Source organism: Thamnophis elegans, chromosome 2, assembly GCF_009769535.1.
Source record: "Thamnophis elegans isolate rThaEle1 chromosome 2, rThaEle1.pri, whole genome shotgun sequence".
In the NCBI taxonomy this organism is placed as follows: Eukaryota; Metazoa; Chordata; class Lepidosauria; order Squamata; family Colubridae; genus Thamnophis; species Thamnophis elegans.
Window position 1 is genome coordinate 110,984,731 of NC_045542.1, and position 22,230 is coordinate 111,006,960.

Consider the following 22,230-nt stretch of genomic DNA (forward strand, 5'->3'; position numbering starts at 1 on the left):
CAAATGGCACATATTGGTTTATCATCAGTGAGACATACCTGGATGAAAAGACATTGTTAAGTTATTTCCTGGTGGCATAGTCTTAGAGTGCAATACAATATTTGCTGCTGTTGGTGTTTTTTCATCCAGGGCTAGATTAGGGCTACCATCCAGTGGTGGGTTGCAATTTGTTTTACTATCAGTTTGCTCATGTGCGTGTGATCCCTCGGACATGATACTTCTGTGTATGCACATAAGCATCTGGGCAGGTAGGTGGAGCCTCCTGCCGCCACCATTACTAGTTCGCCCAATCCGGACTGAACTGGCAGCAACCCACCTCTGCTACCATCCCTAACTCTAAAACTTCAAATAACTACAAATGATTTCAGGTTTTCAAATCTCTTTGTTGTTTACAGGGTGCTCTCAGGGTGAATGAAAAGCTTATTTTAGTTATGGTACTGTAAGAAATCTGGAGCTTCTAAAGTAGAGTAGAGCCAATCTGAAATACAATTCCTATCCAGACCTCAGTCAACTCTGTTCAATAGTGAGACATGTACCTAATTCAGCAAAATCGGCAGGGCCACAAGTTTGTCACACTTCCTTGCTATAAAGTGAAAGTACTATTTGTCACTGGAAACATAACAAGCAGTTAAAAAAAAGAGGAATCCCAGCGGATTTTATTCCTCTAGTTATTGCTGACTACAGGGAGCTCAAGGACATTGAGCCAGCGCTGTCCGAAGACATCTCCATGGTCATGTGGTCAGCATGCCATCTTGGAGCAGTTACCTTCCCACCAAAGTGGTATCTATTTATCTACTCCCATTTGAAGGATGTGGGGTTCATCACATTGTGTGGCTTTGGGTCTCAAACCTGGGCTGCCCGCTTTTGGAAGGAAGGGGGAAGGGAGAGAGGAAGGTTTCTAATTCTCAGTGCCAGCTCCCGTCAAGGAACATCAGTGGGGAAACCAACAGGATGTTGGAAGCTGCTCCTGCTCTCTCTAATTTTTGTCTGCCTATGGCTATTCTATTTTTCTGTTTAATAAGGAAACATATCTGAAAAGATGATGCAGCAGATCACGGCTTATCAAATATTCTATTAAGATTGGTTAAAATGAGACATTTCTTTAGAAATCAGTAATTACATTAACTGCAGAAATTCAGTAATCACATGAAGCACTTCATGGCATGTGTTGAAAATACCCTTTATTCATCCCTTAGAATTTTAATCAGACTAGGTAATGTATAGGTGTGTGTATGTCTGTTTGTGAAGCTCAGTGATTAAGAATCTGAGTTTGGCAGCTGGAAAGCTGACAGCTCATGTTTGACACCTGAGCTCTGCACAATGGTGGGAGATCCTGTTCTTTTCCCAGCTCCTGTCCACCTAGCAGTACAAAAGCATGAAAATGCAAGTAGAAAAACAGGTACTATTTGTTAGGAAGGTAACAATGTTCAGTGTTTCACTGCATACTGTGCACTGTAGTGTGATGTTATGCTGGATGCATAACTGCAAAAATACCTTTAGACAAGGTTGGCTCCCTCGGCTAAGAAATAAAGATGAGCATCATCACCCCTAATGACTGGATAGGGGAAACCTTTACCTTTAGATAATTTGTGTGGTTATTATTAAATATATTTGTCACCCATCTCTCATCTCAAGATGAGTCCGAATGGCTATAAAATTCCATTACATTGAGTTATACTTGAAGAAGTCAGGAGGGCAGGTGTGAACTGTAGACTTTAAAATGAACATTCCTCCAAGAAACAATGTATGTATGTATGTATGTTGGTGTAAATTATGTTAGTGACAGAAATATTGTTTTATACCAAAGTCATTTTTTCTCCATGCTCTTCACATATTTGAGACAAACGGTCTTGTTCTCTGGCATGAAAAAGTTCAAGCTCATACTTAAATTTTTCAACAACATTCTCCGCTAGGATATTTCTTGGCAAGCCAGTGAGTCCTCCTCCTCTCAAGTACACAATCTGAAACAAAGCCATTGTATAAACAGACTTTTTTTTAGTACCTGCTTTATGCTCAAATTCTTTTAGCAAACAAATCTTTCAACCCAGTTTGTCTTCTGTGGAATGCCTGTTTGCAGCCATGCATTCTAAACTATAGATAGTCTTTGTGTTACAACTGCTCATTCAAAATTACGGCAGTGCTGAACAAAGGGACTTACGACCTTTACCTGAAGTTACAATTGTTGCAGTGCCCCCACAATCATGAACAAAATTCAGGTTCTTGGTTATCCAGCCACCCTTACATTTAGCCACATATATGCTGCACTGCCCCCTCCATCTATTTCTCCTCCACACCATCCTGTTCTGCAGGGTCCCTGCAGGCCTTCAACCTGCTTCTGTACCATTTGAGCTTGCTTCCTGCCCTGCTTCCCTTCCCACTGTACTGTATAGGAAGGCCCTAGGGCAGATCAGTTACTCCCAAGGATGATCTGCTAAAGCAACTTCAGGAAGAGAACAGGCTGGCCTGCAGTCTCCATATATAGGAAAGCCATGTCGTGCTGTCCTAAAAGTGGGCATTTGGGGAACGGCTGCAATTCTCAGATCACAAAAACTGTCCCATTTCCAAAATGGTGCCCGATTCCAATGTGGCACCATGTAGCCTTTGAGTAGGAAGGCCATAAGACAGATCGCCTGCTTTTTCTCAAAGGTGATCTACAAAAAAGGTAAGTTTGCCAAGCAAAGATTGGGGAGTGGTTGAGGGGGTGCAATCCAGAGAGAAAGGAAGCAACTCCAAGGCCTATGGTGACTCAGCAGGGTGGGAAACACCTCAATTAACAATATAACAGGCACACTCTATTATGATCATAAGTTGAGGACTACCTGCATGAATAAGTGTGGCTCATAAAAAAGGCACTTTATGATATTTTCCTAAAGATGTGCTCTCCAACTTAAAATTATAGTGAATTATTGCATCATTTTCACTCCATAGGGCATAATTTTGTTCTATCCAGATTTTCCATAATTGGCTTTATCACAATGGAAAGTACTTTTTTTTTCATTTCACCATATCAAAGTATAGTTTCATAATGAGGACTTTTCTTCATTTCCACTAGTTAGGATATTGGATTCTAACTGGTTTTTGGTCAATAATTTTCCCATGATCTGTGGCCTCAAGTTTCTTTTTCCACAGATAGTTTTCTTGGTAATTGGTTGTTCTCTTGGACAAAGTATATATTTCTTGGAGTTTATTCATTAATATCCAAGTTTGTTTGGAAAAGTAACAAGACATAGTAAGAGCAGTATGAGATACTACTTACTTTTCTGCACATAGGACAACAGAAATGCCCATTGACATGGCTACAATTTTGGAGGGTGAGAATCTTTTCCAGGCATTTTTTGCAGAAATTATGTGCACAAGAGAGGACCAGCACTGGGGGAGTGAACAGTTCTAAGCACACTGGACAGGACAGCACCTGCACCAAAGCCTCCATAATATTCCTGAAATGAAACAGATAAAGACCAACTGTAATGTTCTTTTCTAGCTACATTTACAGTTACATTCTAGAATGTCACTCTATGACTCATTTCTCACAGTAACTCCATAGCAACATAAGCCAACAGTAACACCTCAGTTTTTATAGAAGCAACATCTAATGAATTCTGAATTTAAAATATTCATTTTTATATCATGGAAATATGATTTAAATTTGTATATTAGATAAATTGTATAATAAGAGTTACATAACTAAAGGTTGTACAATGACTTGGAGCTAGATTTTTCTTCAGTGAACCACTGAACTCAATGGGACTTGTATTACTGTAACCATCATTAATTTAACATCCATTGTTCCATTGTAAGGATTGCTAATTCTGGAGGATATAACCCATTGTTCTGCCTTACAGGAGAATTTGAAATTTCCTGTAAGAAAGAGCAAATAGTAAGTAGTTCAACTAAGCAATGGGTTGATGGATTAATTAATTAATGCAGAACTTGCTCCCTCCAGATATTGCTGAACTATAATTGCTCACAATTCCAGAGAGCACAGTGTTGAAGGATGTTAGCTTATAATCAGCATCTGAATGTGAGTGCCTTTCCCCTTTCAAAATCTGCATATCACATGTATTGTTTAAAGTGGCTTTATCCTACATTTAAAGCTGATGTCTAGCATGCTTCCCAATGTGACAATTGCACATCAAAGGAACTGTGCTACTTACATCAGAAAAACTATTTCCTTTAATTGCAGATGAATAGATTTCACAGTGGTTACAAGAAGTGCTTGAAGTATTATGTAATTTCTGGCTATCCTTCTGTACTTGAAGAAAGTACAAAAGCAGAGCAATCAAATTGATGAGGCAATAGATGTAGCTGTTATGCAAGAATGGACTGCAGTGTCTGAGGCTTTTAGTTTGGAACAAGAGAAAGTATTTAAAATTCATTCGCATGAAATGAAAAACATAAATAAGGATAGTTTTTCCCTGTCATAAATTAAAACTTAAGTAACCATTAAATTAAATGTGAGATTAAGGATTATGTAAAAAGATAATAAAACTGAATTTGCTGCATGGAAATGTGGAGATGGGCAACAATTTGAATGGTTTTCAAAGGGGACTACACAAATGGATGGAGTGTTGGGCTATCAATGGCTACTAGGTTTGATGGCTACTTACATAATCATAAATGACATGTCTTAGAATTACTAGATTAACAATGAAGAAGGACTATTGCCGCCTTTCCTGCTTTGGAGTATCCAGAAGACATAGTTATTCTTTGAATAGCACAGAATGCTTGAGTAGATGGATAATCAGCCTGATTCATCTCTTATGTATGACATACAACTCTTACTAATACTACTACAACAGAAGTGAATATGGCTGCTATGGGTCTAATAAAGCCTGTAATATCTGATTGACAAGAATGGCTTTTATCCTCTTTTCACTGTTAACATCCAGTTAAGTATTTTTTTAAATAGTCAATGGACTTACATTCCACATCCAGAGGTGCAGTTGTATATCAGCGCTATTAACAGGAGGGCTTGGAAGAGATCAATTCTTATGCGAACAGAAGCAGGATTTGTGGGAAAGGCAAAAATAATAATAATAATAATAATAATAATAATAATAATAATAATAATAATATGAGAGTTTATCTTCTAATTTTTCTAGTTGCCTGCAGAGGTTTTGCATTCCAGTCTGCAAAAATAATTCCATGTCCCTTTCAGATTTCTAAACTCAATAATTGTATTAAGAGTTGATACTAATGACAGAAGCAAAGATGTTCTTGAAGGGATATCTACACAGGAAGCTTCCCATTGTATTTTTTTTATCAAGGATCTTGTTATCAATCCTGCTTCTAACAGGATATTTTATATTAGTACCATGCAAAATACTGGCCAAGCATTTTTAAATAGCAAATGATCTCCTTTTTTTGGTAAATCGATCTCATGGTCAAAATAAAATCCCCTTCTAGTCTCTTTTGTACTGATACTGTATAAGTAACAAAGAGACATCTTAGATATTTTTGAATGTATTTAAACTCATTTAATTATCTGGGTTAAGATAAAACTAGATTGAAAAGCTAAATCAAGAATGTCAATAACCATGAAGAAACCCTGATTTATCAACAGCCAGGAACATTTTTTACTGTAAATATTTTCTTTATTTGTTTTTTTTAAATGAGCTCCTGTAATACACATCTCATTTTTCAGATTTACAGTATTTTATTTTAAAAAAATAGAAAGTTTCAACTTTCTCAAAACCATTTATGAGCTGGCAGTAGTCTACCTTCATATTTTAAGTCATCTTTATATTTTTTTGCTACAAATTTATTTTGGCATTAAAATCAATTCTTTTATGGCTACCAAGAAAAAGTCATTTAGCTGTACAACAGTCATTTGTATCAATGTTTACTAATCACAAAATAAAACATAATACCACTAATGTAAACAGCATTTAGGCTTAAAAGTTTTAATACACAAATATTTAACTGAATAAACAAGCAGATTATGGCAGTGAATTATGGCAACAATTCAATGTGAAAAATAGCAGGTTGAATGTAGCTTTCTTCAGCCAATGGGAACAGAGCCTAACAAAGTGCTGCTGCTTGGGGAAAAAGGTGAAGGAAAAGCAATCTAGGCTGATTCCCCATCCAACAACAGTTGCCAACACTACTGGTCACGGAGCTCCATTCTTCTGTCCCTAACCCTCCTGAACATATTCTTGGTGACATATGGGAGAGGAGGAATTAGTGAGGATCACTTTATCTACTCTGGAACAAAGGGATTTTTCTCCTTGATCCAACCATTAACTTATCGCTGAAAAACTGTATAGCATTTTATTGTAATCTTCAAAACCAAAATGCCACATTACAATCACAAAAAATGGCAAGTTATTAAATAACAATGTACATACATATATAGGAAAGCAACCTTCTGATATTTAATAAACAACATTAACAGAAATTTTATTTACGCAAAACAAGGGATACGAAAGAAAGGTAATTTTTCAACACTACAAAAAATTGTAGCGTAGAAATGTAAACTTCATAAAAGCTTTCCCGTTTCTTCATTGGCATATTGTCTTTGGTGTTCCAGTATCTGTTTGAAAACATTCTTTAAAATGCTGTAAACCTCTGATCCACTTTCAGAATCATAGTTCATCTGCTGAAAACAAACATAAAGTTATCTTACAAAACATAAGAAACATCAGGGTTTTATGCAGAGGTTTGTCCTCTGAGCTTGCTGGCTGCTTGGCTCCCAGAAGTTTCATTACCAAACTAGGTAACATCTTCAGCGGGTTTTGGGTGAAGTGTCTTGTTTGCTTATATAGGTCTTGTGTTTATACACTGTGATTCAATCAGTCTTGTGACTCAATCAGTCTTCTTGTCCTGAACCCAGGACAAGACACTTTATCCAAAACCCCACTAAAGATGTTACCTAGTTTGCTAATGAAACATCCAGGAGCCAACACCAAGCTCAGAGGACAAACCTCTGCCTAAATCTGCAATCTCAGCTACAAATATTTCTGAATTAATTATTCAAAGTTCTAGTAAGTTACTGTTTTCTTTCAGCTATGCTACGCTTTATCAAAGCAAATGTTAATGAGACATATACTGCGCTTTATTTATTTTTTTCTTACAACTAAGCAGGAGCAATTGGTTTCTGTACACAAGGGAAAATGTGTTAGTTCTACAATTTTGTATATTTTTAATAAATCTATTCTGACTCTTGTCATATGTGAAAAAAATAATGAAAAAAAATCTGTGTTATATTAAAATAAAAAGTAATGATGACTGAAGTACACATATGAATTTGCTTCCAGCGCTATTCTTTCCTTAGATTCCATTTGTAGAAAGACAACCTGGATGTGATAGAGTGAGATAATATAAATTCTTTCAGCTCACTGAAACTTTGGACTCTATACAAACAACTTATAGCCACTGTTAATAATTTTCCCCAGAAGTGAAACATACTGCTGAGAAAGATGAAACTTTTTATTGTATTATTTATTTATTTGAATGTCGCCTTTATTATAATAACTGGTGTACTAACAGTAGAGTTGCTTATACTCACTGTTCTGCAGATGTGAAATTCTTAACTGTCATTTGTCGGCCATTTTACCTACCTAGAGAGATTTCTGTTTTGTTGTCACTGCTTTCTGTATTCCACCGATGCAAATGTTAGCGCAGCGCTCTCTAAATTACATGACGCCATCGAGAGGCAGCAGCAAACTTACCCTGAGGGCGCTTTTTATCGTGGCTGGGGATTTTAATGAAGCAAGTTCTGTTCTCCCTAAGTTTGCACAGTATGTGCAATGTACCACCAGAGGTAAGAATACTCTAGACTATATGTACTCAAACTTAAGACAGGCATATAGAGCAACCCCCCTCTGCCATCTAGGTACGTCTGACCACATTTCTCTGCTACTATGCCCAAAGTATATCCCCCTTAGGAAAAGGATACGGCCAGTCTTGAAAACTGTCAAAATCTAGCCGGAGGTAGCACTTTACCAGTTGCAGGACTGCTTTGAGACTACTGAGTGGAGTATATTTGAACATTTGGAGCTGCAAGAATTCACTGACACTGTACTATCATACATGAAAACATGCACAGACAATGTAACAACGAATAAACACATCAGAGTTTACAGTAATCGTAAACCCTGGATGTCAGCAGAGGTACAATCACTTCTGAGAGCCCGAAACTCCACCTTCAAGGCAGGAAACGAAGACAAATACAATGAAGCCAGGGCAAACTTGAGAAGAGGCATTAAGGCGGCTAAACAGAAATACAAACAAAAGGTAGAGACATATCTGGAAGATAATAATTTAAGACAGGTGTGGCAGGGGCTACAACACCTAACCAACTATAAGGGCAATACAAAAAAAATAGCCAATGCTAATGCCCTGCTAGTAGAGGAGCTAAACAGCTTCTTTACCCACTTTGAAGTCAAAATATCAGTCTCTGTGGCTCTAGTCCAAAGGCCTCTGACCTCTAGCCATTCACCCTGGATGAACATCAAGTGAGAGCTGAGCTGAAGGCTGTAAATCCCAACAAAGCTGCAGGTCCAGACAGAGTGTTGGGGAAAGTGGTAAAAACCTGTGCTGACCAATTAACCGGGGTCCTGACAAGGATTTTTAACCTCTCCCTGCAACAGGCTAGAGTCCCATCATGCTTGAAACAGCCACAATTATCCCAGTTCCGAAGAAAGCAGCCATAAAAAGCTTGAATGACTATAGACCCATTGCACTGACATCTATAGTGATGAAGTGCTTTGAGAGACTGGTCCTACAACACCTCAGGTCCTGTCTTCCACCAAATTTTGATCAATACCAGTTTGTTTATTGAACAACAGGTCGACAGGGGACGCCATCACCACTGCTCTACATATTGCACTGAGCCACCTTGAGAAATTTGGGAATTATGTCGGAATGCTTTTTAGACTATAGCTTGGCCTTTAACACCATCTTACCAGGAATTCTCATTGAAAAGTTGATCTGAATTTCCCTCCCCTCACTTGTGAATGGGTCAAAGACTTCCTGACAGATCGTCCACAAACAGTAAGGGTTGAGTCCTTTACATCTTCCATGTTAAAGCTCAGCACAGGCTCCCCTCAGGGCTGTGTGCTCAGCCCATACCTGTACTTGCTGTATACATATGACTACATATCCTCTGATCCATCCAACATCATAATAAAGTTTGCAGACGACACAACAGTGCTGGGTCTCATAACTGGAATCAGCATACAGGGAAGAAGTCCAGAAGGTATCCGCATGATGCTCAAGAAACAACTTACCGTATTTTCACGACTATAAGCCGCACTGAAAATCCTAAAATTTGATCAAAAACCGGCAGTGCGGCTTATAACCCGGTGCGCTTTATATGTGAAAAAAGATAGAAAATCTCTCCCTCCCGACACTCAAACTTGAAGCTCGCAAGCAAGCACACGTCCCTCGGGTCTCTCCCTTCAACCTCGCTACTTTCTGAGTCGGAGACCGGGGGGCGAGCAGAGAGCCACCCAGCTCCCAGCCCCTATAGACTGGGCTGTTCCGTCACCCCCGCCGCCGCAAGAAGGGACGGCAGACCGGCACAGCCCTTCAGGATTTGCCGGCGCCGAGCACCCCATCCGCCCCGGCAGTCGCCCTGCCTAACTCCGCTCCGCGCCCCAGCCAGCTCTGCGCTGCCGGTCAAGGGCGCGCGGGTGGCCGGTGCGGCGCCGGTCTTCCCAGCACACCACGCCGGCCGGGCAAGAGCCGGGAGAGCAGCGGAGCCCAAAGCCTCCCGCGCCAGAAACGTCCCGCTAGCCGACGCCTGCCACGTGCACCCACCCGCCCGCCTCGGGGACTGCAACCCGGGCGCCCTGCCCGCCCCCGTCCCCCCCCGCCTGGCTCACCGATGCGGATGACATGGGGCATGCCGCGGCAGGCGTGCAGCCAGAGGACTCCGAGCAGGGCGGCGGCGGCGGCAGCGGAGGCGCAGGAGCGGGCCAGCGGCGGGCGCGGGGCATGGCAGTAGGTCAGCATCCTGGGCGGGCGGGCGGCGGGCAAGGCGCGGGAGACGGAGAGGACAGAGCGACCGGAGCGCCGCCGCCGCCCGGTTCGGCTTCCCTGGCCGCGGCGCTCCAGGCCCCCGCGCTGGTGATCTCCCGGGGTGGCGAGGCGGCCGCCTGGCGGGAGAGGCTCGGCCGAAAGGTGCCGGGGCTGGAGCCGCAGAGCCAGGCATGCCTTCCGCCCGGGAAGTCCTGCCCCTTCATCCCCGAAGGCCAGCGCGCGGTGAGGGGGGCCGGCGTGGGGGCGAAAGTACTTTGCACATGCTCCACGGTCGCCGCGCTCTCCGTCCCAGCCTTCGCCGAAGCCGGCGGGCTGCCTCCCGAAGAAGCCGCCGGAGCGTCCCAAGCCAGAAAATGCCCCAACTCGGGCAGACGGAGTTCCAGTTGCAACCTGCGTACGTGATTCGATGAGGAACCAAGGGGAGCCGGGTCTCTGAGCGCGGCTTATAACCCGGTGCGCTTTATATGTGAAAAAAGTTTGAAAAATTAACATTAACTGATACTGCAGCTTATAATCCGGTGCGGCTTATGGTCGTGAAAATACGGTACATCTAAATTACTAGTAAGACAAAAGAGATGGTGCTAGATTTCCGGAAGCACGGAGAGGAACCTGCCCCACTGTATATGGAGGGAAACTGTGTGGAGAGGCTTTCCTCTTTTAAATTCTTGGGAGTGCTTATTAGTCAAGATCTCACCTGGAAAATCAATATGTCTCTGGTGATTGGAAAGGCCCAACACAGACTTCATTTCCTTAGAGTCCTGCGAAAAAGTCAGGTGGAACAACGGCTGATGACCTCTTTCTATCAGTCCACCATAGAAAGTGTCCTCACATATTGTATTACAATATGGTATGCTGGTTTAACAGCTATGGACAGGAAGGCACTACAGAGAGTGATCAATTCAGAACAAGAAACCATTGATTGGCCTGACACCACTGGATGACATCGCTAGATCTCGCTGCTTTAGCAGAGTAAGGAAGATACTCAGAGATGATTCACATCCTGGTCAGTGTCTCTTTGTACTTCTACCATCAGGCAGAAGACATCAAAGTATAGCCAGCCAAACAAACAGGTTTAAAGATAGTTTCTATCCTTGGGCTGTGAGACTTTTAAATACAACCACAATCACTCCATGCGCACACTAGGTTTTTTTTTTTCCTTTCTTTTTTCGTTTCTGTTATAATTTTGCACCAGTGAGGTTAAAACCAATTTCATTGTATTAAAGTACAATGACAATAAAGATTATACTTATACTTATATACTTATGCTTATTACTTTATAAATACCCCAAGGAATGAACATACCTAATACTCATTCTTCCTATTTTTCCCTCAACAAAAGCCCTTTGAGGTGGATCAGGCTAAGAGATGGACTGGCCCAAGGTCATCCGTATGACTTTCATGTCTAAGGTGGGACTAGAACTCACAGTTTCCTTATTTCTAGGCCAGCACCTTAACCACTACACCAATCTGTCTCTTCAAGCTTTAGCCCAGTCCCAGGTTTACTGACAGAAAACAGATGGCCACCTCTTCTCTCTAAATAAATCATGACTGTAGATGTGAGAGAGATTATAGGTGCATCTGTCCGAAATAGAGGTAAAGTATGTTTTGCTTGTATTTCCGAATTAATACCCAAACTGGAATTTAATCTTTCAATATCTGCATCTTTCCAAATTTTGCAAGACACTTGTCATGTGTATACAAATCTGCCTAAAAATTGTAGAAGGAAATATTTTAAAATATGTAGAAATTTACAAAAATGCATGGAAATTGGTTGCAAAAATAACTTTGCAAACAAAATTCAACATATTGTAACAGACGATAAATAAAAATAAGGAAAAAATGAAATTGACAATCCAGTGTATTAGAAAGAATGGTTATACAGGATTGTGTTGAACTATAGCCACTGATATGTTTTGTTGAGGTAAATGCAAGACCCCAAATGCAATGTGTCCAGAAATGTTTGTCTATACTTTGTACACTGTTTACAAATGTTTCAGATATTAAGGCAATGGCCCGCAATGTGGAAGATCAAATCATAGAGTTTTTTCTTCTTCTCATAAACCTGTCCTCAGACTGAAAATGATCCAAGATTCAATAACTCAGTTACTCAAAGTTTTACATAAATTGCTATAATTAATAAGCTATAAGGTAAACTCCATAGGAAGCTGCATTCTCATTATTCCATGGACTTGAATAGACAAGGAACCACTTATAAATTGGTCTCAGTACAAGGAGACAATTCAAGTTCCTGGAAAGAAATATCTGTTGGAATACTTTATTATCAGGATTATGGAAAGCACTGTAGGCTGATCAGCAGCCGCTGATGTATTTATAACAAAAGGCCACAATCATATGCTACTTGCCTTGGTGAATGCTTTAATGGCACGATTAAGAAGCAGCTCTTCCACATCTGTTGGTATTGTCTGCAAATTCACCACACAGTTTAAGATACACAATATGGTGTGATATTTTCCCTGAGGAAGCATAAATCAGGCTGTTAGGTATTATTAGAGAGAAACTCTGAAAACAAATAGGATACAATTCAACCCAAGTTAAGCAAGATGGAAGTCCTTTGGAGATGACCCTTTGGATGCAAGCTGTGATTTACAGTTATCATTGGATGAAAAATGTAAGGGGAGAACTCCTGACTCCAATTAACATTTGAAAATGTGAGGGAAGAGAGTCGACCAGGAAAGAAGGTTTGAAGAGAAAGAATCATATCACCTCTTCCTTCTGATCTTGATTCATAAGAGCCCTTCCATTCACAAAAGTTAGCAAGTTTGGAGAAAGTAATTCTGTTCATTTAAGCATACCTGATATTTAATTGTCACTAGCAGGAAATGTATTTACTTAAATTTGTTAAAATGTATATAACTCCTTTCCACAAATGTCATCAAGATATTACGATTTAAAATCAGTAAGATTATAATTAAAGGACACTGATAATCTATTACTAGAAGCTTAAAATGAACATTTAAAGAAATGCTTTTTAACTCCTTTGCTGAAGGAAGAGAAAGCAACCATTTGGGAGCATACAAAGAGGCGCCCTTTTTATATGTTACTGTTACTATGAGCCTTCTCCAAAACACTACTATTGAAAATCTCTGTTAAGTGGGCAATCCTTCAATATTTAAAAATATATCTGATCATAGAAAAATCTTGCAATAAGCAAAAAGTAACATTTCTTCTAAAAGCGCCCCAATAGATTGCCACCTAATAAATTAGAAAGAATTATTCAGTTCTTCCAGCCCATACCTCCTACAATTTTAGCTAACAGTACAAACAAAATGATGTATAGTAGACATAGAATATGCAGTAATGAGTTCTCTGAATATGTCTCATACAGGTAAACCTTTAGCAACAATAATTGGGACCAGCAATTTGTTCATTAAATCTCTAAGTGAAACTATGACTATGATCTTACTTCAATTATCATTTTGCTGTGATGGTCGGAAATGTGAAAATTGGTTGTAAAAAACTGGTTGGGTTTTTATTCAAAAATTTGTAAAAAAACAAATTTTTACAAATTTTTAAATTTTACAAATTGGTTATAAAAATTACAATGGTAATTTTTTATAACCAATTATAAAAACCAATTATAAAAACCAATTATAAAAACCAATTATAAAAACCAATTATAAAAATTACCACTGTAATTTTTAATCACCATTGTAACTGTGAATTCAAGGCAATCATTACATGAGGACTTCCTACATTCATATCAATATAGCTATATCTGTCCTGTCCTGTCCTACCCATCCATCCATCCATCATAGAAAGAGATTGTGACTAGCCCAAGATCTTCTAGATGGATTCCATGTCCCTTCTCCACCCTCTGCCTTCAAATCAGATTTGACTCCTGGCAATCACATGGAAAGTCTATAAAGTTTTGTAAGTGGTATACTATGTCTTCTTCCTAGAGTTGACAGAGGACAGGCCCAAAGTCATATTGCTGGCTTCTGTGCATAAATCAGGATTTAATTTAGATTTTCCCGTTCCTACTCCAGGGCCATAACCACTAGACCAACTATCTCTCAATCTATCATTATATTTTACTAAAAGAGAAGAAGGAATTCTATCAGGAAATAAAGGTCAGAGAAAACATTAAGTCAAAGAAATAAATATAAATGCTCGATCATCATTCATACAAAATTAAGAACAAATCTATTTTCATTTTTTCCGCACAAAAATGCTCGAAAGAGATGTCAAAACTACCTTTGAAGAAATATATGATAAAAAATGATAATTAGCCAGAGGTGTCACTAACATAATGAGAAAGATACAACTTAGAAACAAATACCAGTTATCTAAAATAGAAGACCTCACTATAGATCTATTAAAAATTTAATCAGTAGAATAAATTACTTTCCATTCATTCTGCAACAGGGCATTCAATTGCTGCTATATTTCAATTGGTTTTAAATGTTAGCTAAAGCAAGTATATATTGTACTTTTATTCAATGCAGCTCATTTCTGCCACTGAAAGCCGGGCTGATAAACAGACACAAATACATGAATAAATCACTCATTTTTCACATACTGTAAAGAAGCAGGGAAAATATGAAAGCTGCTTCATCTGGGCTGACAAAAGCAACATCATAACATCACAATGCAAACCTGCCACTTTTTGCATAAGTCACAACACTCATCACACGTGCAAAAGGAGGAGGAGGAGGTGGCGCAGTGGTTAGGGTGCAGTACTGCAGGCCACTTTAGCTGACTGTGATCTGCAGTTCAGCAGTTCAAATCTCACCGGCTCAAGGTCGACTCAGCCTTCCATCCTTCCGAGGTGGGTGAAATGAGGACCCAGACTGTGGGGGCAAGTTGCTGACTCAATTTGCTAAAAATCTGTAAACCGCTTAGAGAGGGCTGAAAGCCCTATGAAGCGGTATATAAGTCTAATAAATAAATAAATAAAAGAAGAAGAACTTCCAGATTAACAACATATGTTGGAATGGTGCAGTTGCTTTCATTGTTCTCATGAAAGCAGCAAGAATCTTTTGTTGATCAAGAAATGTGAACAGATACATATGTTATTTACCTTTTCTAGTAATTTGAATGCTTCTTGAAAATCTGTGTTAGTTTTTGCTAACACATCAACATCATTTTTGGTTAGAAGAGGTTCTTTAAGTTGCTCTATCCAAGACCACATCAAATTACTGAGAATAAAAGGATCCCTCTCAGCACATATTTTATCCCAGGCTCCATTTTGACTATTCAGTTCTTTCTAACAAAAGAAAAAAAAACATTTAAATAAATGCTCTATTAATTGCATATTTTAAGACAAAACTGCATTATTTCTTGGCAAAAACAACTGCGGGAAGCACTTTCTTCTATAACATCATAACTATGACAAAGAAGAGAGTAGGGTAATATTTACTAGTTTTTCACCTGCCCAATCTCTGTCACTATTCAGACATTTGTATGCCCGAAAAAAGGCATTCTGAAGACAACATCTGTTGTATGCCTAATTCTTCTCCATGTTTGTTCTAATATATTAGAAACCATATACAGTACAGGCTTCTTGCTTCAGACAGTCTCTTGCCTTCCTTCAGGTGATTAAGATCATAAACCAACAACTGAAGTGTGGCTTATATATTCCCAATCTGTGTGCCAAGAAAATGAGACTATAGAAAGAGGGAGTTTTTGTTTTCTGTCAGAGAATCAATGCTTAACCCTTTCTTAATATAGAGCAAATATCTTAGTATCATATAGCAATTGCTTCACCAGAAAGTAAATCACTCCAAGCAAGAGAGTTTCTTTTTGTTTTCTTTAGACAGCAAAAGTGCCAGTGGGAGTCTTTCAAGAATGCACAGTTAGTGTCCCCGTAAAATTGTTCATGCTCTAGTGCCAAGTCTATATCCTAATCTCTCTATTCTCCAGGCTTTTATACAAGACAATCAGGAGACAAAGAAGGGTAATGCAGAACATTTTCCCAACTCTTTCCCATATACATACATTGTCCCCACACTGGCATTTAAGGTAAAACTGCATCACAAAGTTCAGTTTTACCTTTAATTTACATTGCATTTATTTAAAAAGTTGGAGGAGAGAGTGCAGAATATTTGGTTCCTTCGTGTCTGTTTTAATTTTAGGCTGCACTCCCTAGTTCCTATTTGAAAGGAAAACACACACACACACACACAAGATGGCTGGCTGTTCACTTCTCATCCCTGAAGCTTAGGAAATAGAAGATCTCAACTACTCCTAACCAGGAACATTCTTTCCATGTTTATCTAATGTACACATCTCTGACAATATTACTGAAAATATTAGAAAATGAAATACCTGCCACATTTCTACTTTAGACTTCACTTCTTCTGCTTCCATAAATTCATTCAGACTTGCCAGAGCTTTGGCTGCCAAAATTCTTCGTGCCTCTTGAGTTAATTCTGATTGCACAATGATATGGGGGATTGCGTCCGAAAGATCTTTGATATCATAAGTCCCACTTTCTGAATCTTCAGATGATATTCGTCTACCATAAATATCCTTTCTCACAAAATTATAGTTCAGTGCTTTTAGCTCCTCTTCTTCTTCTTCCTCATCCTCCTCTTTTTCTTTCTGATGATATGAAAGGCCTGAAGAAAAGGTTTTACTACGCAGTACTCTTTTTGTATGTCTAGATCTATGGCAGGCAGAAGAGTCGTCTTCATTTTTTCCTGGATTAAATTTTCCCTGAGTTGAGAAAGTAAACGTGTTACGAATTAAGACTTCTTGGTTTAGCTCAATATGAAGAGGCTGGCAGTCGTTCACCTTGCTTGGTGGGTTAGATTTGTTGCAGAGTGGCGCTTGTACAGGCACTGACCATAGTGTTTCTCCTTGCTCAGCGATAAATGCAAATTTTCTTAAATCTGTTTCACTATAGCTAAGGCGCCTTTTGGAACGGCTAAGAGACAAAAAGTGATCAGCAGTCCTCGATTTGCAAAGAGGATCACAATCGTGTTCCCTGGGATGAAGAGGATTTGATCCTGAGAGAGAGAATGGCTCCGAAGTACTACTGTCTTGTCTTCTTAACTCCTTATCAAGCTCCGTAGAAGCTAACTGAGAAACGGTCTTCTCAATTTCAGCTGACAGGTCTGGCATATCTATTAATTCTTCCTCTATCACCTGTCGGTTTTCAACCAAATCCAAGAGCAATTTGCAAACAAGATGGATAAGTTTTGGCACATACTTGAGATGTCTGCTTTCATATCCATGCAACAAATGCCGCTGCCTGATCAAGTACTGGGAAAGAGTCACTGCATGTGCTTTGGGCTCGCAGGTGGCAAAAACATTTCTGAGCGGAATTAAGAACTGTGAAAACTCCCTTACACACAACAACTGTCCTCTAGTCTGAATAGAATTAGGCCTTTTTGCTCTTACAAAAAGGATTGCTTGGTCTGCAGTCATTCTTGTTGCAAAAACTAAGTAACAAGCTATTAAGACACCTAGAAAGTGATACATAAAAATAGATTAATCTCCAAGTTCAGGTAAAGTCAAAAATAAAACGATAAACTCAGAAAACAACATAGATGCTGTTTACATCACAGCAAACTGTTATCTGTCAGTATATAAATTATCATCAACCGTAAGACTTAAGATTACATACTTTCTCTCTCTCTAGATGTGTGTGTGTTTATACTTCTATACACACACACTACTTAAAGTATTTAAAAAATTAACCATTGAACATTATATAAACAAACATTATATATTGAAACTTGTACATTAAACCAGCTGATTTTATGAATAAATTGCACACAAAATCAGATGGGAAAAGAGTTTTGAAGCGTAACATTTTATTTGCTGAGAAAATAAGGTCAAAGAAGGCTATGTTAAGCTTTCCTGCAAATGTTTTCTCTGCTTCAGAAGTGGAAGTGAGAAAATAGCCAAACAAGTATTTCCAAATGGTAGGTATCCAGAGAGAGAGAGAGAAGGCATTCATAGTTTGCATTTCTATTTAAGGGCATTAAATAATTCCTATTCCTTTGAATAATATTTTTAAAGTAGCTAAATTCTCTACTCCAAAGTTCTGTTTTCTTTTGAAATAATGTCAAAGGAAATACAGTTGAAAACTAGGATTTGTCTTAAATGTTTTTGGTTCTCTCATGATTAATTCTCAATTTCTTCTTTGAACTCAAAAAGCAGTTTAGAAGCATGGGCCACTTTCAAAGAAAAAAATCCAAGAAATGCCAGCAAGCAAATACAGGCAGCCCTTGACCTACAACCAGGATTGAGCACAAAATTTTCATTGCTAAGCAAGATAGTTACTTAAATGGGGAGTTTTGCCACATTTTATGACCTTTCTTGCTACGGTTGTTAAATGAATATTTGCAATTGTTAAATTATAACATGGTTGTTAAGTGAATCTGGTTCCCCCTGTGCTTGTCAGAAGGTCAGCAAAGGTGACCATATGACCCCGGGACACTGTAACCATCATAAACACATGCTAGCTGCCAAGCATCTGAATTTTGATCACAGGACCATGGGGTTGCTGCAACGGTCATGTGAAAAATGGTCATAAGCCACTTTTTTCAGTGGCATCATAACTTTGAACAGTCACTAAATACCGTGTTTCCCCAAAAATAAGACAGGGTCTTATTTTCTTTTGACATTTGAAATAAGCGCTTGGCCTTATTTTCAGGGAGGTCTTATTATTTTTGAGGTGCAGGAGGTGGCGAGTGTGGTCACCTCATGTCTGCTGCTGTGTTGCAATATTTTCGGGGAGGGTTTATTTTTGGGGGAGGACTTATTTTAGCACACGCGCTCAAAAGCCCAATTGGGCTTATTATCCAGGGAGATCTTATTTCAGGGAAGGAGGGTACATGGTTGTAAGTTGAGGAGTATCTGCAATTTGTGCAGACTTTGCAATGCATCCCGTACAATGCATAAAGTTCAATATTGAATTTTAGAAAAATACATTTTAATTAAACTAGTTGTTGCATATTTGTACCTGTTCTGCCAAGTCCCGCATGACAATGAATAGCTACTCGCCCTTCCTGTAAGGCAAAAGTCATCACTTTTACCATATCGAGGATAGTAGTGAGAGATGCTACACCATAGTCCTTCCATCCAAAGTTATAAAAATAAACTAGAAAAAAAATTTAGAACATTATAATTAGAAAACCGTGCACCCACAGATATATCCTAATGACATTCCTAAGATCAGCAGTAGAAGAGAATGAATTATCTTCCCACATTGTGGAATGTTCATTTAAATTTAAATTTTTCCAATCTTACAGTCTAAATTCAGCAGGATTTTTCCTTTAGAAACATAAAACCTACAATGAAGGAGGAATGTCTCTCTCTATGTAGGTGTACATGCATTTAGATAGTATATAAAAATACACACTCAGTATTCTTCAATTAATTACATCCTTTTCAAAATAATCAAACACAATTATTTGTTTGGACAGTGTGGAAAACTCTTTTTGTGAAAGAGATGCTAATTAAGTAGATAGATATGTATGCATCTGTAACACAATCTCTCTCTCTCTCTCTCTCTCTCTCTCTCTCATACACACACACACACACACAGAATTACTGCCAGTGAATATATGCCTATTGTCCTGTGTAATCTGTGTAATTTTTTGGTGAATAATTGCTAGTAATGTTACAGATATTACCAGGTGCAACTTTCATAATTTAGCTGTCAATTCCATGTCAAGTCATTTGTGATAGCCGCCCTCTCTTTTTCTACATCTTCATTAGTTGTATGTTACTGTATGTTATTTTTTCATCAATAAACATTCCTCAACTCGCTGCTTTTAACTTTAGAAGTAGGTGGCAGAAACAGCCTGCAAGCAACACACTTTATAATTAACCAGGAACAGCAGCAGCAGGAGCAAACTTACTTCCCGCCTCCATGAAGGCTTCAGGAAGATAGGTGAAACCACTTTCTTGTTCCAGTGGATTCCCACAGCTAGCATGTTCCCCGGGACGCTGAAGGTTAATTACTGTTTTTATGTCACATCTTAGGCAAAGAAAAAGATGATGCATTATTGAACAATGCGTCCTTTCAATGACTCCTTTCAGAGTCTTTTCCACCCGCATCCCATGTTATTATTCTTATTTCAGAATAAAATGCTACAAATGATCTGAGCAATGCAGGGAAGGGGGGGAGATGAGCTTCATTCTCTAAGAACTTTAGTAATTTGTTACCAATTTCTTTTACCTTTGGAACTGTTCAATAATATTATATCTTCCAATAAGATCTGTGGAGGGTCGAGACATAGCCAGTATGTTATCTGTTACCCTGAAGAGATGATGGAAGAAGACATAAAAAATAGGAGTAAAAATATGTCTCAGGTATTTCTCATGTTTAATTGTTTTAGCAAATTAATGATAACATTTTATATGCTGTGCTTTCAAACCATGAAATGCTTTTGATCTTTGTTTAATAAATACTTACATAACAGAATGCTAATAAGATGACAAGATATAAAAACAGAGCTAACACCACTCTAGTTTTTTATCTATGTATAAAATTTTTTTCTTCAGTAATCTTTTAAAAAGTTTATAAAATGATCCCACATATCTTGACAATGCTTTCATTATATTCAGTTGGGTTTTTTAATTTGACATTTCAGTTCAATTACCTGATCAATACATTTGAATCTTAGTTACATTTAAGTCTATAATAAAGATATCCATAATGAAATCCATGTTTCATCTTAAAACATATTGGATTAGGTTGAATTTAGTTTCTGTTGACATCAGTAGAATGCATTCAGTATGATTAATGCCTAGATGAAAACAATTGACCTTTGTTTGAATCTAGCCAACAGTTTTAGCATATAAATGTTTCAAGCATTAAGCTAATGGACACACAGACATTATATATAAACTGTCCAGCATTTCTGAAACACTTCTTGCCTAAATCTTTATCAAGCTGTTTTCTTTCACTGACTGTATAATTTAATACTAAGCATATTTTTTTGCAAATTAGTTCAACAGAGTTACGAACTGCTTCATACGATATTTAAAAGTTAACATTTTTAAAAATGTATCATGAATGAATACTGTATATTACCAGGAGGAATATAATCCTTTAACAGCCTGTTCTTGTTCACTCCACCGAGCTGGGTTTTCATATTTGCAAGCACGGCCACCACATGCCATAGAACACTGCATATGACCAGGAATAACATGACGAAGGCGTTCTCCAACTTTTGTATATTTTGCAGTTGGACGTCTAGATTTTCCTGTAACCCAATGACAAGACAAAATAAAAGTTTCCAACAAAAATCAATTCTGAAAAACAAACATAAAAAGGTAAACTAAATCCAAAAATAACATTTATAAAGAAATAAGACTTTTCTTTCTTGATGTCTGTTTATGTAGTATTTCCTTAATACAGGAAGGATCATCTCATGAGCTAGAAACATTTAATAACAGCTGTTATCTTTGTTCATATTATAAACAAACAGTAAGATTAAAAGTGATACAGTAGTATTTTATTAATTAAGTGATGTGATCAACTTAAAATGATTAGTTATAAAAAAAGATCAGAATTAAGATTAGAATGATAAAAATGCCAATACTTTACTTCTTCTTTCATGGAAAGCAGCATTCAGCTCTTCAGGGCTTACAGAGGAAATAGCCACCATAACCCTATGTGTAGAAGTCGAGAGGACCTCTACAACTGAGCTCCGTCGCCTCTGAAGCACTTGGAAGAGAGGATCAGAAGAAGAATGTCTCCGGCCCTGAAAAAACTTGCTAAAAAGATTCACTGCCAAACGCCTCCTGGGTGATCCTTGCATGGTTACCCTCTATTTGCTGCACTTAAGATATGCCAGAGGATGAAGCTGAATGAGAAAGCTCACTTGCTCAGTACTGAACTTATACAGAGTCATGCATCTTTCTGTAAGATCTAACAGCCATTCAGAATAGGCTGCTGTCTCCATAGAAACGAACAATGAACTCACTGATGGCAGCTACGCCTTTTGGCAACTAAATTCTATATACATTTTTTTTTCTTTTTCTTTTTTTTTTTTTGCAGAACAAATTGTTCTACTACTGATGAGAATTAGAATCACTCAAAGCAGGTAATTCTGAACTGGACCAGGAATTCTGAAAATATTTTCTATGAACAGAAATGAATCCTGGAATTTGAAGAACTGAATTTAGCATCACAAGGTACAGCCTATTCTTCAGAAGACCTCTTAGAACTTTGCATCCTTCAAGTAATCTCAAGTTAATAAAGATGTAAATATAGACAAAAGCAACTTAGTTATGACTGTAAAATGAAAGCAGAAACATTTA

The 22,230-nt window shown here is 38.3% G+C and overlaps 1 protein-coding gene across 1 annotated transcript; it reads right to left on the reverse strand.

Moving 5' to 3' along the window:
- Positions 1-6,478: 6,478 nt before the first annotated feature.
- Positions 6,479-21,728, reverse strand: PTPDC1 (protein tyrosine phosphatase domain containing 1). Its single transcript, XM_032211831.1, has 9 exons — positions 21,515-21,728; positions 20,999-21,170; positions 20,141-20,221; positions 19,821-19,939; positions 18,920-19,057; positions 16,273-17,414; positions 15,026-15,211; positions 12,348-12,458; positions 6,479-6,595 (listed from the first exon to the last, which is right to left on the reverse strand). The coding sequence occupies exons 1-9, from the start codon at positions 21,726-21,728 to the stop codon at positions 6,479-6,481; spliced, it is 2,280 nt and encodes a 759-aa protein (XP_032067722.1).
- Between the last annotated feature and the right edge of the window lie 502 nt (positions 21,729-22,230).

Excerpts from the sequence above, each read along its gene's own strand:
- PTPDC1 (XM_032211831.1), bottom strand. The coding sequence starts at position 21,728 with ATGCAAGGATCACCCAGGAGGCGTTTGGCAGTGAATCTTTTTAGCAAG. Across the intron at positions 21,171-21,514 it reads TGCTTTCCATGAAAGAAGAA|GAAAATCTAGACGTCCAACT; the intron begins GTAAAGTATTGG and ends ATTGGGTTACAG. Across the intron at positions 19,940-20,140 it reads ATTATTGAACAGTTCCAAAG|ATGTGACATAAAAACAGTAA; the intron begins GTAAAAGAAATT and ends TCTTTGCCTAAG.